The following is a 16663-nucleotide window of genomic DNA, read 5'->3' as shown; positions in this document are numbered from 1 at the left end:
TTTACTCAGCAGACATAAGATAAGAAACTCAGCAGAGGAGATATTGGGTGCAACTTACCCACAGGAATATTTTTGCCTTGGATTTTATCTGCCCATCCAGCGTAGTATCTCAGGGTTTTTATGCAACCTTCAAGGTCAACAAAGAAAGCCTGGAGGAACGGTTTCCCTGTGTCCAAAGTTTCCAGGGTCTGAAAGCCAAAAAAAAAAAAAAAAAGAAGGAAGGAAGGAAGGAAGGAAGGAAGGAAGGAAGGAAGGAAGGAAGGAAGATAAGAAAGAAGAACATTGTATTTGAATGTTACACTTTGAGCCAATCTCTACTGAGAACATATTTTCCCAACTAAATCTTTACTGGAAACAATGGTATGGCAAGAATCAGCTGGTGAACCAAGCAGATTGGAGGGACCCTATCTCCAATCTATACATGATGAAGGTATCTTTTCTTTTATATACTGCGAGAGTGTATGCACCAAGATAAATTCCTTGTGTGTCCAATCACACTTGGCCAATAAAGAATTCTGTTCTGTTCTGTTCTATCCCTACCCCTACCCCTACCATATCCTATTTAAATGTTCTATTTTGTTCTGTTGTGTTCTGTTGTGTTCTGTTGTGTTCTGTTGTGTTCTGTTGTGTTCTACTCTACTCTACTCTACTCTACTCTACTCTACTCTACTCTACTCTACTCTACTCTACTCTACTCTACTCTATGCAAATCCTTTCCAGTCTTCTCAAAGTCTTCCTGGAGGATCAATCAATCCCAGTTGTATTGGTTTTGCTCAAGTCCTAAATGGGAAAACTTGGAAATTACAGTTGCTTGAGGTGCTAAAGGCTCCCCCATGCATGCTTTCTATTACCAACAGAAGAAAATATATGCGGTTCAGGGTCAAACTACGAAATCCTTGTTGCTCTCTGGGTTTGGCTATTTGCTGGCAGACGTTTTATAGAAATAAAACCATATTTACACACCATCCAAATGAGACAGCAAAAAAGGTAAGGAGGAAACAAAAAGGACCAAAACCCATCCCCTGCAGCAGCCAACACCCAGATAAGCAGGGATTAACACCAGACAAACAACCCAGCTGAAAACAAAACAAAAAGAACCTAAGTTAAGGAACTACTGAGGAGAAAACCACAGTCCCACCAGAGCGGCAGGGTAAACTACTATATATAAACAGGGAATAAACACCACACTCATATTAGTGAGGTAATGAAGTCATCTGCAAACAACCAAGCTAGAGAGCACCGAGGACTCCGCATGTTTTTTGTTAATTTGTTTCCTGCATATTGTTCTGCAAAACTGAAGATGAAAGTCATCCAGGTCATGGTTGTCCCAAAGGTGCTTTTCCAAGAGGCAACTGGACTTCCTGGTTTTTCTTTGGAAGACATTTCGCTTCTCATCCAAGAAGTTTCTTCAGCTTTGACTGGATGGTGTGGGGTCATCAGTCAGAGCTGAAGAAGCTTCTTGGATGAGAAGCGAAACGTCTTCAAAGAAAAACCAGAAAGTCCCATTTCCTTTTTGAAAAAGCACCTTTGGGATAGAAGATGGAATTTATGGCAATAACAAGGATCTTCTGTAGATTTTACTGGGCGTCTCTTCTTTATGGCAAGAAAGGCAAAGCCAGGTTCTACACCCACCTGTATCAATTCACCCTCCTGCTTATTACTAAATTTTGTTCTCTTGCCTACACGACGGAAGCAAAGAAGTGTAAATCTTCCAGCCTCCTTTTAATTTCCTTCTCTTTCTAAACACCACCACAGATTGATAGGACAATAACGGAGTAAGCACCTCAGGATTAAATGGGATACCCCATCCCAGGGATGTCCAAACTTGGCAACTTTAAGACTTGTGGACTTCAACTCCTAGAATTCCTCAGCCAGCTTTGCTCTGGGAGTCGAAGTCCACAAGTCTTAAAGTTGCCAAGTTTGGACACCCCTGTCACAACCCTTCTGGGTTGATTCTTCATGCACCAGCTTCACTTACCGCCAACACCTCCCTGTCTCGCTCGATCAGGTCGGCCAGTTTATTCAGGAGTCTTCCGCGACTGGCCGCATCCATTTGTCTCCACAGAGATCCACTTTGGAAAGCTGTTTTTGCTGCTTCTACCGCTTTATCAACATCGGGCTACAGGTAAAGGTTAAGAAAGAAGAGAGGAAAACATCACTGAAATATAAATGGGTGGCTCAGTGGCTAAGAAGCTGAGCTTGTCAATCAAAAAGTCGGCAGTTCAGCAGTTCGAATCCCTAGTGCCACGTAACGGGATGAGCTCCCGTGACTTGTCCCAGCTTCTGCCAACCTAGCAGTTCGAAAGCAGGTAAAAAATGTAAGTAGAAAAATAGGGACCACCTTTGGTGGGAAGGTAACAGTGTTCCGTGCGCCTTTGGTGTTGAGTCATGCTGGCCACATGACCATTTATTTATTTATTTATTTATTATTCGAATTTATATACCGCCCTATCTCCCAAAGGACTCAGGGCGGTTCACAGGCATATAAAACATCAATATCAATATACAAATTAAAATAATCCTTAAAAAACTTATTCTAGCGCCCGAATTATTAAAAATAGAAATATAAATATAAAATATAAATATTAAAATCAATTTAAATTTAAAACCCCTCTAAATTTAAAAATCTAAGCCAGTCCTGCACAGATGAATAAATGTGTCTTGGCCATGGAGACGTCTTCGGACAGCGCTGGGTCTTTGGCTTTGAAACGGAGATGAGCACCGCCCCCTAGAGTCGGAAACGACCAGCACATATGTGTGAGGGGAATCTTTACCTTTACCTTATAAATGGGTACAATTTTTCCTGGAGGGAGGAACCCTGAACATATAAGAGGAAAGGTCAAGTATGCTCAACAGTCAAAGATTATGAGAATTATCATATTTCTATTCTTTCCTTGGAAACAGAGTAATGGTTTCTGGTGTCAATGGTACAGCAGAGTAACATTCACAAATAAATCTTTGTTTAAAAGAAAGTCCAGGCAATCAGTAGAATTTTGGTTAGAAAAAATATGATTGTCATTTGCCACTCTCCCAGTTGGCTTTCAATAATAATCAAATAGGGAAGACTGGATCTGCTTAACAACTGTAGCAAAAAGGTAGTAAAATCAGGCAGAATTCACTTAACAACGGCCTTGCTTGGCAGCATAAATTCTTCTCCCAATTGAAGTCATAATTCAAGGACTACTTGTAAAGCCACAATGGTGCTTTGGGCTCAGAGCTTTCTGCAAATCATCCGAGTGAGGCTCAGAGTTAGAGCTTACCTTAGCTGCTACAATCTGTTCGAACTATGGTTTTAAAATGCTTGGAATGTGGCAATGATGCACATTTTGCAATGGAATGGAATGGAATGGAATGGAATGGAATAGAACAGAATAGAATAGAATAGAATAGGGGATGGGAGGGGAGGGGAGGGGAGGGGAGGGGAGGGGAAGGGAGGGGAGGGGGTAGCGAGTAGAGAATAGCGAAGAGAAGAGAAGAGAAGAGAAGAGAAGAGAAGAGAAGAGAAGAGAAGCTGGAAGGGACCTTGGAGGTCTTCTAGTCCAGCCCCCTGCTTAGCCAGGAAACCCTATACCATTTCAGACAAATGGTTGTCCAATCTCATCTTTAAAACTTCCAGTGTTGGAGCATTCACAAGTCATTCTGGAGGCAAGTCGTTCCACTGATTGTTTTAACTATCAGGACATTTCTTCTTAGTTCTAGGTTGCTTCTCTCCTTGATTAGATTGTTAGCCTCATAGATTCAACCAAGCCCACTGAACACTATGATGTGATACTAGGCTTTCTCAAATCTGATAGGCTCCAGATAAAGGGTCAGTCTAGCCAGGCTCTGGTATAGCAATAGCACTTGGACTTATATACGCTTCACAGTGCCTTACGGCCTTCTCTAAGCTGTTTACAGAATCAGCCTATTGCCCCAAACAATCTAGGTCCTCATTTTACTGACCTGGGAAGGATGGAAGGTTGAGACAACCTTGAGCCGGTCGGGATCGAACTGCTGGCAGCTGGCAGTCAGCAGAAGTAGCCTGCAGTACTGCATTCTAACCACTGCGCCACCACGGCTTTTTCTATATTATATTTTACTTTACTATATTAGGACAGGGGTATGAATTCAGGCTACACAATTCTCTGAAAACCCTCCTCCATGTGATCTGAGATACGCACATTTATTTACGCAAGTGGAAATACTTGGCTGAAGATTTTCCAGTGGAAAGGTCAATCCGGGCTCATGTAAACTCTTTCAGTTACAAGAATATTGAGAACAAGGAAATTCAATGGGCAAGGCTGAAATTCCAATCTGAATCCACCCAACGCTTAATCAGTGTTGCGTTACAGAGATTTTATAATACAAAGGCATAAAAGGGCAGCTAAAATTTAAGGTCAGGAAGAAAGAAGAAATAACTCCATTCCAATTGTTATCCATCGCAAGTCAAAGAATCATGTATACACGTTCAAGATAGGGAAAATATCTTTCAGAAGAAGTTTTCAAATAAATCCATGCTCCAGTCTTTGGACAGTCTAGGACCGTGATGGCGAATCTATGGCATGTGTAGCCATATTGGGGGGCACACGAGCGCCGCTCCAGGGTGCATGTGCGCACTGGCCAGCTGATTTTTGAGCCTTCTGGGCCTACCTGCAATAGGGAAGCAGGATGTTTCCTACCTCCAGAGGGCCTGGTGGGGTGGGGAAGGCCGTTTTGTTCCTCCCAAGGTTCCTAGAAAGGCTCTGGAGCCTGAGGAGAGCAAAAAACAGGCCTTCCAGTCCCACCAGAAGTTGGCAAACAGGCCTTTTTCAGTCTCCAGAAGGCCGCGGGGTGGGGAGAGGCAGTTCCCCCCCCCCAGGCTCCTAGAAAGGCTCTGAAGCCTGGTGAGAGCAAAAAATGGGCCTACTGGGCCCACTGCGCCAAAAGCGTGGGGCGAGCGTGGGTGTGTGTGTCGCGTGTGCATGCGCAGGGGCGGGGCGCATAGGATTATGGGTGTGGGCACATGTGTGACCCTCTCCCGCGCCTCCCCACCCACTTTTGGCACGCGATGGCAAAAAGGTTCGCCACCACTGGCCTAGGATTATCCAACCCATTTGTAACACCAACGCACCAGCTACAACGGAAGACCTCATCTACTGTACTGTATAGAGAGTAAATCATTCTGAACGTGATACAATCGTATAAAATCCCACCGTAGTTGGTTCAGTTTTTGATCCAGGAATAGTGCGATTTTAGCCAGAACATACAGATTGATTTATTTTTTTGTTATGTGGATTGTATTCCATTATATGTGGATTGCTTTGCATTATAAATACTATGGGTCCCATATGAAGCTGTATTAGATTGGACCATTGAAGAACTATCTGCAAACCATCAAAACTAGCTAAAGAATAGTTTTGGACCCACGTCAAATAATTCATCAGGCAGGACGTCCAGTTGGACTAGCCCATCCCTATATCATGGGGATGATGTGAAAGAGTTCCCCTTTCCCTTACCCCTCTCTATATGGCATAAAATGAAAGTGTTATTACAAACCTGGAGCCATTGATTGCTTTGTTCTGTTCGAGCTTTGCACATTTTGAGATCTTGGGCATGATGGCTTAAAACCAGCCAGCTGTGCTTTATTCAATAAAACATGGGTGAGGCACAACAAATGTAATCTTATTAAGAAAATGCATACAAAAATCTCGAGCAGCAGACAGCCAAGAGCCAAGAGTTGGCAGTCTTGTTTTAGCTCTCTCTGTTATGGTCCTTCAAGTCAATCATGACTCCCAGCAATATTTCAGAAGTAAGTTCACCATTAGCATCTTCCAGGGTGTTTTCTGACATCCCCGATTAGAGCTAAGAGTGTGTGGCTGCTCTAAAATTACCCAGCTGGTGTTTGTGTCTAATGGAGAACTAGAACTCAGGCCTAAAAAGACCGCGTGGTGGTGCAGTGGTTAGAATGCAGTATTGCAGGCTAATTCTACCTACTGAGAGCAGTTCGATTCTCACCGACTCAAGGTTGAGTTCCACCTCCCATCTTTCTGAGGTGGGTAAAATGAGGACCCAGGTTGTTGGGGGCAAGATACTGACTCTGTAAAGCGCTTAGAGAGGGTGGTAAAGCACTGTGAAGCTGTATATAAGTCTAAGTGCTAGTGCTATCTTAGTGCAGCAGCTTTAATCACTACTTTAAGGTGATTCTCTTCTTTTTATTGTCCAATGGGGGAGAATTGGGAAAACTACAGTTAAGAGTTTTCTGTAGCTTTCTCAATTTTCCTCCAGAGCAGGGGTCACCCACCTCAGGGACCACTAAATTCATAATTTTAAATCCCACAGACCACTAATATGATCTGCCTAATGCCGATTAGGTGGCTCAGGCTGTAAGATAGCCTGTTATTAAAACACAGCAGCCTGCAATTACTGCAGGCTCGAATCCCACCAGGCCCAAGGTTGACTCAGCCTTCCATCCTTTATAAGGTGGGTAAAATGAGGACCCAGATTGTTGGGGGGGCAATAAGTTGACTTTGTAAATATACAAATAGAATGAGACTATTGCCTTACACACTGTAAGCCGCCCTGAGTCTTCAGAGAAGGGCGGGATATAAATGTAAATAAAAAAAAAAATGACCGGCTGGCTGGGTGTGGCAAGGTGGTCATGTGACTGGGTGGGCGTGGCCAACTCAATGTCACTCATCTCGAGGGACACCTTGCCAGCTTCTACTCCCTACTCCTTACCTGCTCGCCTGGGCTCCTTAGGGCCCCAACAGGAAGCAGTTGTTTGAGCTAAGCAGCCACCATGAGAAAGAGTTGGCAAAACAGCTCAGTTCAAATTGGATCTGACCGAGAAGGAGGCTCAGCGAAAGCACCTCACTGAGGACTACAAGCATAGGCTTTCCAAGCAGAGGGAAGACCTGCGGGAATGCAAGGCCAGGTAACGGCACCTGGAGGCTCAGTGGACTGAGATGGTCAGCCAGTTCCAGGCCATGATGCAGGCCCTCCGACTCTTTGCCACCAGCAGCACTTCCCTCCAGCCTTCGTCCAAAGCCCAACACCAGGAGGCTGAAGCAGACCCTGAATCAGAATTTCTGCCCCACTCTGACCCACACAAAAAGACCCCGAAGGGGGAGACTCTGCAACAACACAAGCATTCATTGCACGTATCCAACCCAGGGGCCTTAGTTTGAGGACCCCTGATTTAGTACAATATAAAAAAAATGCAAATAATTTTTCTGGGAACCACCAAAATTTTCTCACGGACCACCAGTGGTCCACGGACTACCAGTTGGTGACCGCTGCTCCAGAGAGCAAGTGCTTCTGTACCAAGTTGTGGCTGAATCATATACCATTTCAATGAAATTTAACTAAAGGTTTGCTTATGGACTGAGATCAGCACACACTGATATTCTTGAATTTTAATCAACTGCCAGTCCACTGTGGGCCTCTGGTGGCTCAGACTGTTAAGACAGTCTGTTATTAACACAGCTGCTTGCAATTACTGCAGGTTCAAGTCCCACCAAGCCCAAGGTTGACTCAGCCTTCCATCCTTTATAAGGTAGGTAAAATGAGGACCCAGATTGTTGGGGGCAATAAGTTGACTTTGTATATAATATACAAATGGATGACGACTATTGCTTAACATAGTGTAAGCCGCCCTGAGTCTTCGGAGAAGGGCGGGATATAAATGCAAATTAAAAAAAAACCTGTAACTGTGTAAGGAGAACTTCTATCTGCAGTGAAGGATCGTCCATGACATTTAGGCAAAGAACACTTGGTTGGAAGAATGTATTTTCCATCAGGGAGAGGAAAACTCTTGAGTATTTCCACAGGTACTGCAAAAAGTCCACCTCGGTGCAGATAGGTTTAATGTTACTAACACGCACAACAGTCCCACGTAAAGCAACGTATTTCCCAAAGCAATTAGCTCGAATATTCTTAATTTGAGTAATTGGATCATAGTTGTACACTCTTGCATGAATAAGTGACATATTTATAATAGGCTCTTCCTCAATGGGAAACCCTTCTTGCTCTTGCAGTTTTGCAGCATGCTTTTCAAGGTCTTTGATCAATACCTGATGTATGGCCAAACCCATGCAGTGCAATATTCTTTGTAGTGCATCTCACTCCCTTCTGTAATGGCCAATGGCACAAATGATACATACCCCCAGAATGTCTGCCTTAAAATTACCCGGATTGGTTTTGTGAAGCCTTGGAGAACTAAAACTCAGAATTCTCTGCTCTCAGTCCAGCAGCTTTAACAAATACACCCAACTGGCTCTCTCTAACGGTAGTTTTTCCAATTCTTTCCCATTAGACAATAACAAGAATAGGTGACATCACGGGACGCCTGTTCTTCTACACCAAGTTATGGCTGAATCATATACTTCAGTGAAATTCAGCTGAAGGTTTGCTTATGGATCAAAATCAGCACAACACTGGACTATTCTTCTCCCTTCCTTAATGACTAATGCAGCAATGGGTTTCACAATTTGTTCCCACTGGTTCGCCGCATGCATGCCTTCTGCGCATGCACCCAGCCTTCCGCACATGTGCTTTGCTCGCATGCACGCCTTCCGTGCATGTGCCGGGCCTCAAAAATATACCTAAATAGGATGGTATGGAACTGGGCGGGCGGGCTCACCCGCGATTTCCGCTACCGATTCGGGCAAACTGGTCCGAACCGGCTAAATACCATCTCTGGACAGATGCCACAAATGATGTATACCCCAACCTTTTCTTCTGATGGTGTTTTTTTGTTGTTGTTGTTTTTGCCACAGTTGTGTGTTTCAATCTAATGGTACTGTACTTCTTACGGGTAGGGACACTTTAAAGTTATAAAACCAGTTTTGTAACATTTTTTCCCCCAACTGCTGAGACAAGGGGAGAGATCTTCGCACAGGAAACTCACCTTTCTCCTCTTATTTCCTTTGATGGCAAGAGAAGCTGGCCAACCTTTGAATCTATTTTAAAACCTTGGGCAACGTTTATTTATTTAATAATAATATTTTTAAAAAGCCCTGCACGGCCCCAACGACAATTTACAACTTTCACAAAAGGAAGCTGAAATAATAAAATAATGGTGCTTTTTGCAATAGACCGGCTCTGAATGTGCCTGCTATGAAAAGAACCTGGGGATATACGTGATCCGTTGATTCTTTTTTCTCCTAATTGTAAGACTCTGCTTGGATGCGGGATCATTCTGGATTGGGCTGGTCCACATTACAGATTCTGTGCTGCATTAATTCAAGCACGTTACATGGAACTGGTTTCTCCAGCCCAATTCGGTTCCAGAGTAGAATTCACACAATCCAAGTTATGGCAGGTAAGCTTGATGGCAGATTTCATCCAAGAGGAAATTTGGGTACGAGTGCGACAAGAATGGGTGTGCATCTAGATGTGTGAAAATTACAGACACAATGGACTGGCAAAAGCGAAAGAGTTCCAATCAGGAATTCAGTTCAAGAACGAAACCAATCAAGAGCAATTTCCTAACAGAACAATTATTCAGCGGAACGGCTTGCCTCCAGAGGTTGTGGGTGCCTCCATCACTGGAGGTTTTTAAGAAGAGACTGGACAGCTATTTGTCTGAAATAGCAATAGCACTTAAGACTTATATACCGCTTCACAGTGCTTCACAGCCTTCTCTAAGCAGTTTACAGAGCCAGCATATTTGCCCCCAACAATCTGGGTTCTCACTTCAGAAGGATGGAAGGCTGAGTCAACCTTGAGCCTGGTGAGAGTCGATCTGCCAAATTGCAGGCAGACGGCAGTCAGCAGAAATAGCCTGCAGTACTGCATTCTAACCACTGCGCCACCAGAGCCCTGCTCTATACCCGAGCCATGGTCGGCAGCCTTAAACACTCAAAGAGTCACAAAGGTCCTAACTGGAAGCCCCCATTCAATTCTCGAGCCAACCGGAAGTCCAGTTCCCCCACCATAGAGACTCCTCCTAGCACGGCATCCTTTTTCCTCTGCTGACTGGAAGTCCAGTTCTCCCACCATAGAGTCTCCTCCTCATGTGGCATCCTTTTTCCTATGCTGACCAGAAGTCCGGTTCCCCCCCCACCATAGAGTCTCCTCCTAGTGCTGCGTCCTTTTTCCTATGCCGACCAGAAGTCCAGTTTCCCCCCCACCATAGAGTCTCCTCCTAGTGCGGCGTCCTTTTTCCTATGCCGACCAGAAGTCCAGTTTCCCCCCCACCATAGAGACTCCTCCTAGTGCGGCGTCCTTTTTCCTCTACCTGTTCTAACCAAAAGCCCTATCAATTGTGGAGCTGACCAGCAACAGGGAGCCGCAACGGAGGGATAAAAGAGCCACATGCGGCTCCAGAGCCACGGGTTGCTGACCCCCGGTATAGAGTCTCCTATTTGAGCAGGGAGTTGGATTAGAAGGCTTCCAAAGTCCCTTCCAACTCTGTTGTTGTGTTATATTGCATCTGTTGTGGGACTCTATTGTACAAATCCCAAATCTTGTAAGATTTCTAATGGGGACACCGTTGGCAGGAAGGAACAAATAAGTCTCCAAGAACTCATCTTACTGGTCAAAATATTTTACAGACCATTTGGGGTGGAGAAGGAGAAAAGCAAGTATGTTTGGGCATCATAGCAGGAGATATACAGAGCTCTCTCGCACGCATCCCTCGGGCTCAAAATTTGCAGCCAGAGACAAAGAGAGATCATCTGTTTTTACTCTAATGACGGCTTGAGAAGCAATGGAGCCAGCTAACATAATCACCCCATAGAGGAGAAAGCCACCCCAGAGTTGTACTGTTTTAAAATGAGCTCACATCTCTTCAATTACAGGATTATGGCTTTTCATAATTCCATGCCAAGCCCTGGATTGAAATGCACATAAAGTTAAAAGTGACTGAAGATGAAGGAAGAGAGGACTGCACAGAGATGGGTGGGGGAAGAGAAACAACAGGTAGATAAAAGTAGCATTAAAAAAAAAAAATACACCTATAGGTGGCTGGATAACAAGCCATAATATAATCGGTTTGATGTAGGTCAGCAAATGTCTTACCATGAGGTTTACAGGGAGTCCTTGATTTTCAACCATTGTTTAGCAACCATTCGAAGTTACAAAGGGATGGGGCGCCTCAGTGGCTAAGACGCTGAGCTTGTCGATCGAAAGGTCGCCAGTTCAGCGGTTCGAATCCCTAGTGCCATGTAACAGGGGGAGCTCCCCTTACTTGTCCCAGCTTCTGCCAACCTAGCAGTTCGAAAGCACGTAAAAATGCAGGTAGAAAAATAGGGACCACCTTTGGTGGGAAGGGAACAGCATTCCGTGCACCTTTGGCATTTAGTCATGCTGGCCAGATGACCACGGAGACGTCTTCGGACAGTGCCGGCTCTTCGGCTTTGAAACAGAGATGAGCACCACCCGCTAGAGTCAGGAACGACTAGCACATATGTGTGAGGGGAACCTTTACCTTTACAAAGTTACAAAAGCAGTGTGGTGACTTATGACTAATCAGGATCAGAATCGAGCTGGAAGGGATCTTGGAGGTCTTCTAGTCCAGCCCCCTCTTGAAGCAGGAGATTCTATATCATTTCAGCAAGTGACCGTCTAGACTCTTCTTAAAAACCTCCAGTGATGGAGTGCCGATGATTTCTAGAGGCAAGCTGTTCCACTGATCAATTGTCTTCACTGTTAGGAAGTTTCTCCTCAATTCCAGGTTGCTCCTCGCCTTGATTAGTTTCCATCCAATTGGTTTCTTGTCCTGCACTCTGGTGCTTTGGAAAATAATTGACCCCCTCCTCTTTGTGGCAGCACTTCAAATACTGGAATACTGCTATCATGTCCATCCGTCCCCCCACCCCCGGTCCTTCTTTTCTCTAGACTAGCCAAACCCAAATCCTGCAACCGTTCTTCATATGTTTTAGTCTCCAGACCCTTAATCATCCTAGCTGCTCTTCTCTGCACCTTTCCCCCCTCAAAATCTCAACATCTTTTTTGTAACGTGGTGACCAAAACTGGATACAATATTCCAGGTGTGGTCTTACTAAGGCTTTATAAAGCAGAATTAATACTTCACGTGATTTTGATTCTATGCCTCCGTTTATACAACCAAGGATTATATTAGCCTTTTTTGGCTGCCGCCACACACTGCTGGCTCATATTTAAGTGATTGTCCACTAGGATTCCAAGGTCCCTCTCACAGTTAACTGTTTTTGAGCCAGGTACTTTTGTACCTTTGGTCCTCGGACTTATGACTATCACAGCATTCCCATGGTTACATGATCAAACTCCAGGCACTTGGCACTTGCTCTTTGGCTCTGGCTTGATTTGACATTTTGGACATTTGGAAGAACATCTGAAAGCATTTGGCCTCCCTCCCCCCAAAAGGTGAATTTATCCTTTCAGTTGAATGACAGCAGAGCAGATATAAAGCAACATGTCCAGGGGTGAAATTTGACCAGATCAGACCGGCTCGGTCGAACTGGTAGGAACAATTTGAATCAATTCACCGAACCGGTAAAAATCATCCCTGGTTGGCCCCGCCCAGGCCTGCCCACTCGCCTGGTTGCTGCTCATTTCTTCCAGCCGCTGCAGATTGTCCCTTTAAGGTAATGTTTGGGAGGGAGGGGGCCGGGGGGGACCATAAAGGGAGCAGCAGCTCCGCTGTGAATGGAGGGAGAAAAGTTCGGCTTCTCTCTGCCACAGCATTCACTATGAGCCCATCTGGTGCTCATATACACATTTTTCCTACCGGGTTCTGTGGGTGTGGCTTGGTAGGCGTGGCAGGGGAAGGATACTGCAAAATCCCCATTTCCTCCCAATCAGTTGGGACTCAGGAGGCAGAGAATAGATGGGGGTGGGGCCAGTCAGAATTTTTACTACCGGTTCTCCGAACTACTCAAAATTTCCACTACCGGTTCTCCAGAACTGGTCAGAACCTGCTGAAACCCACCTCTGATTTAGACCACTGTGAAAGGATCAGGAATTTTCTCTCTTTTCCTGTTCCTTGTGCATTAATGAGCATACCGAAAAAGCTCTGTTTGGCTTTTCCAGCATTTCTACTTCTCCAATGTGGAGTGGAATTAGGAGATGCTAAATTTCATCAAGATTCTACTGGGATTATAATGATAAGTCTGTTATATCTACATTTTGCAATCTTGGTTAAACTTAGGCAAGAACCCACACTGTATATCGGACGTTAACACAATTGAGCGAGTCCACAGGTACTTCATGAGAAGAGTCCTCCATTCCTCTGCTCACAACAGAATCCCTTATGCCAGGGGTCAGCAACCTGTGGCTCTGGAGCCGCATGTGGCTCTTTCACCCCTCTGCTGCGGCTCCCTGTCACTCAAAATATGCGTCACAACCGCCAATGTGCGACACCCGCTGGCACGCAATTTATTCAGCTTTTCAACCCCCGGTAGGACAACCATGGATAAATCGAAGAAAAGAAAAGTTTCCGAAGAAAACAGAACTTTTAATTCAACTACATATGCTAGTTTTGTGGCCGCTCAAGAAATAAGTCAGGCACGGGAAAGGTTTTGTGGCTCCCAGTGTTTTCTTTTCTGTGGGAAATGGGTCCAAATGGCTCTTTGATAATTTAAGATTGCAAACCCCTGCCTTATGCCACCAGGCTTGAAATTTTGGGATTGGAAAACTTTGAACTACGCCGCCTACGGTCTGACCTAATCATAGTACACAAAATCGTCTGCTACAACGTCCCATCTGTCAATGACTACTTCAGCTTCAACCGCAATAATACACGGGCAAACAATCAATACAAACTCAAGGTAAACCGCTCCAAACTCCATTGCAGAAAATATGACTTCAGCAACCGAGTGGTCAACACCTGGAATGCTCTACCTGACTCAGTTGTTACAGCCTCAAACCCTCACAGCTTCAACCTCAAACTGTCCACCATGGACCTCACCCCATTCCTAAGAGGTCTATAAAGGGCCGTGCATAAGCGTACCAACATGCCTATCGTCCCTGTCCTACTGTCCCCATTTGTTTGTACTCATTTCTAGTTCATGTCTATGTTCATATTCATACCTGCTATCTTGTACATGTTTGACAAATTACGTAAGTAAAAATAAATAAATAAATAAATGTCAAATGGATAAGTTGGTAACAATAAGTAAAATCTTGCTTTTGGTTAAATTACTGCCCAGTTTACGATTATTAATTCTAATCAATATTCATATTTTATAACCCTTCCAAGAGGAAAAGCGAGGGGTGAACATTTGTATCCTGCCTTATTTTTACAAATTATTACTTTTAGAAAAAACTCAAGGTGGCGAATCTATCCGAAACACCTTTTTCCTCCTAGTTTCTCCACCACCACCACCACCACCACAACAACAACAACAACCCTGTGAGGTGGATTGGACCAAAAATTCCTCAGGAAAAAGCTATTTCAGTCGTGGTGCTTAACTTCAGGGGGCCGAACTGGGAATCACTCAATAACCTTTCGTTGCAGGTAAAACTCCAGGCACTTGGCACTTGCTCTTTGGCTCTGGCTTGATTTGACATTTTGGACATTTGGAAGAACATCTGAAAGCATTTGGCCTCCCTCCCCCCAAAAGGTGAATTTATCCTTTCAGTTGAATGACAGCAGAGCAGATATAAAGCAACATGTCCAGGGGTGAAATTTGACCAGATCAGACCGGCTCGGTCGAACTGGTAGGAACAATTTTAATCAATTCACCGAACCGGTAAAAATCATCCCTGGTTGGCCCCGCCCAGGCCTGCCCGCTCGCCTGGTTGCTGCTCATCTCTTCCAGCCGCTGCAGATTGTCCCTTTAAGGTAATGTTTGGGAGGGAGGGGGCCGGGGGGGGACCATAAAGGGAGCAGCAGCTCCGCTGTGAATGGAGGGAGAAAAGTTCGGCTTCTCTCTGCCACAGCATTCACTATGAGCCCATCTGGTGCTCATATACACATTTTTCCTACCGGGTTCTGTGGGTGTGGCTTGGCGGTAGTGGTGGTCATGTGACAGAGTGGGCGTGGGCATGAGTGACATCGATTTAGCCACGCCCACACAAAGGACCACTACCACCAAGCCACACCCACAGAACTGGTAGGGAAAAAATTGAATGTCACCACTGAACATATCCCTTCCAACTGATTAGAGCAACTAATGGAAAGTCACTTCTCTGTATTTTTCCCCCCCCCATCAAATCTTCTCCAACTTTTAGAACTTTCGCTCATTGTCTAAGACAAATGAAAGATTGCTTAATTAAAGAATGTGGAAAGACAGACCTTGTCCCCTTCTTCAATTTCACAGATCTTCTCAGCGGTCGAGGGGTTAAACGTAGAGAATTTCTTTCCACTTTTCGACTCATGCCACTCATTGTTAATAAATATCTAAAGAGAGAGAAAACAAACGGATCAGAAGAAGCATTGATAAGGCTACTCTATCCCCAATTTGGCTTGTCTCCTTTGTTGCCTGCAGAGCTCTAATATTTATTATAGTCAGGAGCAGGGTATCATATTCACCCCATCAAAATAAGACACAGGTTTGCTGTAATAGTGAGAAGCAGGCGTTTACTTCCCAACGGACATCCTAGAATATGGAGGAGCTCAGAAACAAGGTGGGTTAAAATAGTGAAACTTCCAGCCATCGGCTGCACATCACAGTGGGAAGGAGTAATAACCGATGTGGCAAACATGTCAATATTTATTGATGCAGTTCCAACAGAAAAGGTAAATCACACTGAAGTCTAGGAGGCCAATTCACAAATACAATTCCATATCCATTATGATCAAATTCCAAGGGATTATTCTGCTATTTTGCTGCGATGGATATCACTGCTCAGTTAATATAATATGGATTTGCCCCCTTCCATTGCTACAGCAATTAAGACACTGGGCTTGTTGGCTTGAAAGCCAACAGCCGAGGTTCGACACCCAAGAGCCACGCAATGGGTGAGCTCCTGTCACTTGCTGCAGCTCCTGCCAACCTAGCAGTTTGAAAGCATGCCAGTGCGAGTAGACAAATAGGTACCACTTTGGTGGGAAGCCAACAGTGCTCCATGACATCATGCTGGCCACATGACCATGGAAATGTCTTTTTTTTTTTAATTTGCATTTATATCCCACCCTTCTCCGAAGACTCAGGGCGGCTTACACTATGTCAAGCGATAGTCTTCATCCATTTGTATATTATATACAAAGAACTTATTGCCCCCAACAATCTGGGTCCTCATTTTACCTACCTTATAAAGGATGGAAGGCTGAGTCAACCTTGGGCCTGGTGGGACTTGAACCTGCAGTAATTGCAAGCAGCTGTGTTAATAACAGACTGTCTTAGCAGTCTGAGCCACCAGAGGCCCTATTTTCTTCCGACAGGGCTGGCTCAATGGCTTTGAAAGGGACTACTGCCCCCTATAAACAGCAACAACTAGCAGAATAAAATCTGCAGGGAATCCTTTTACCATTTTTTTTAACCCTTCCATTAGTGTTAGCTCTTTACAATAAAACAGGCATATCGAAAGAAAGAAGCTAAACAAGACCATGGACACATTAAACAGAGCAAGGAAGGGGCCTAAAAAGAAAGAAAGAACAATACCATTTTGCCATCTACCTAAAAACCAAAGAACTAATTGTCTCTTCCTAGAGACAGAAGGAACATGGTGGCTCAGTGACTAAGGTGCTGAGCTTGTCGATCAAAAGTCAGCGCTTCAGCGGTTCAGCAGTTCGAATCCCTAGTGCCTTATAACGGGGTGAGCTCCCATTACTTGTCCC

The 16663-nt window shown here is 44.6% G+C and overlaps 1 protein-coding gene across 1 annotated transcript in view; it reads right to left on the bottom strand.

Annotated features, from left to right (window-relative positions):
• The window catches only part of ALDH1A3 (aldehyde dehydrogenase 1 family member A3), a 61419-nt gene that overhangs the window by 30689 nt on the left and 14067 nt on the right, over positions 1-16663 (bottom strand). Inside the window, exons 2-4 of the mRNA XM_058155913.1 lie at positions 15179-15283; positions 1979-2119; positions 59-188 (exon numbers count right to left, since the gene is read on the bottom strand). Coding sequence (XP_058011896.1) covers positions 59-188; positions 1979-2119; positions 15179-15283 — 376 coding nt within the window. The remainder of the gene's footprint in view (positions 1-58; positions 189-1978; positions 2120-15178; positions 15284-16663) is intronic.

Source organism: Ahaetulla prasina, chromosome 13 (genome assembly GCF_028640845.1).
Source record: "Ahaetulla prasina isolate Xishuangbanna chromosome 13, ASM2864084v1, whole genome shotgun sequence".
Classification (NCBI taxonomy): domain Eukaryota; kingdom Metazoa; phylum Chordata; class Lepidosauria; order Squamata; family Colubridae; genus Ahaetulla; species Ahaetulla prasina.
The sequence above is the reverse complement of the archived record's forward strand: the minus strand, read 5'-3'. Positions and strand labels throughout refer to the sequence as shown.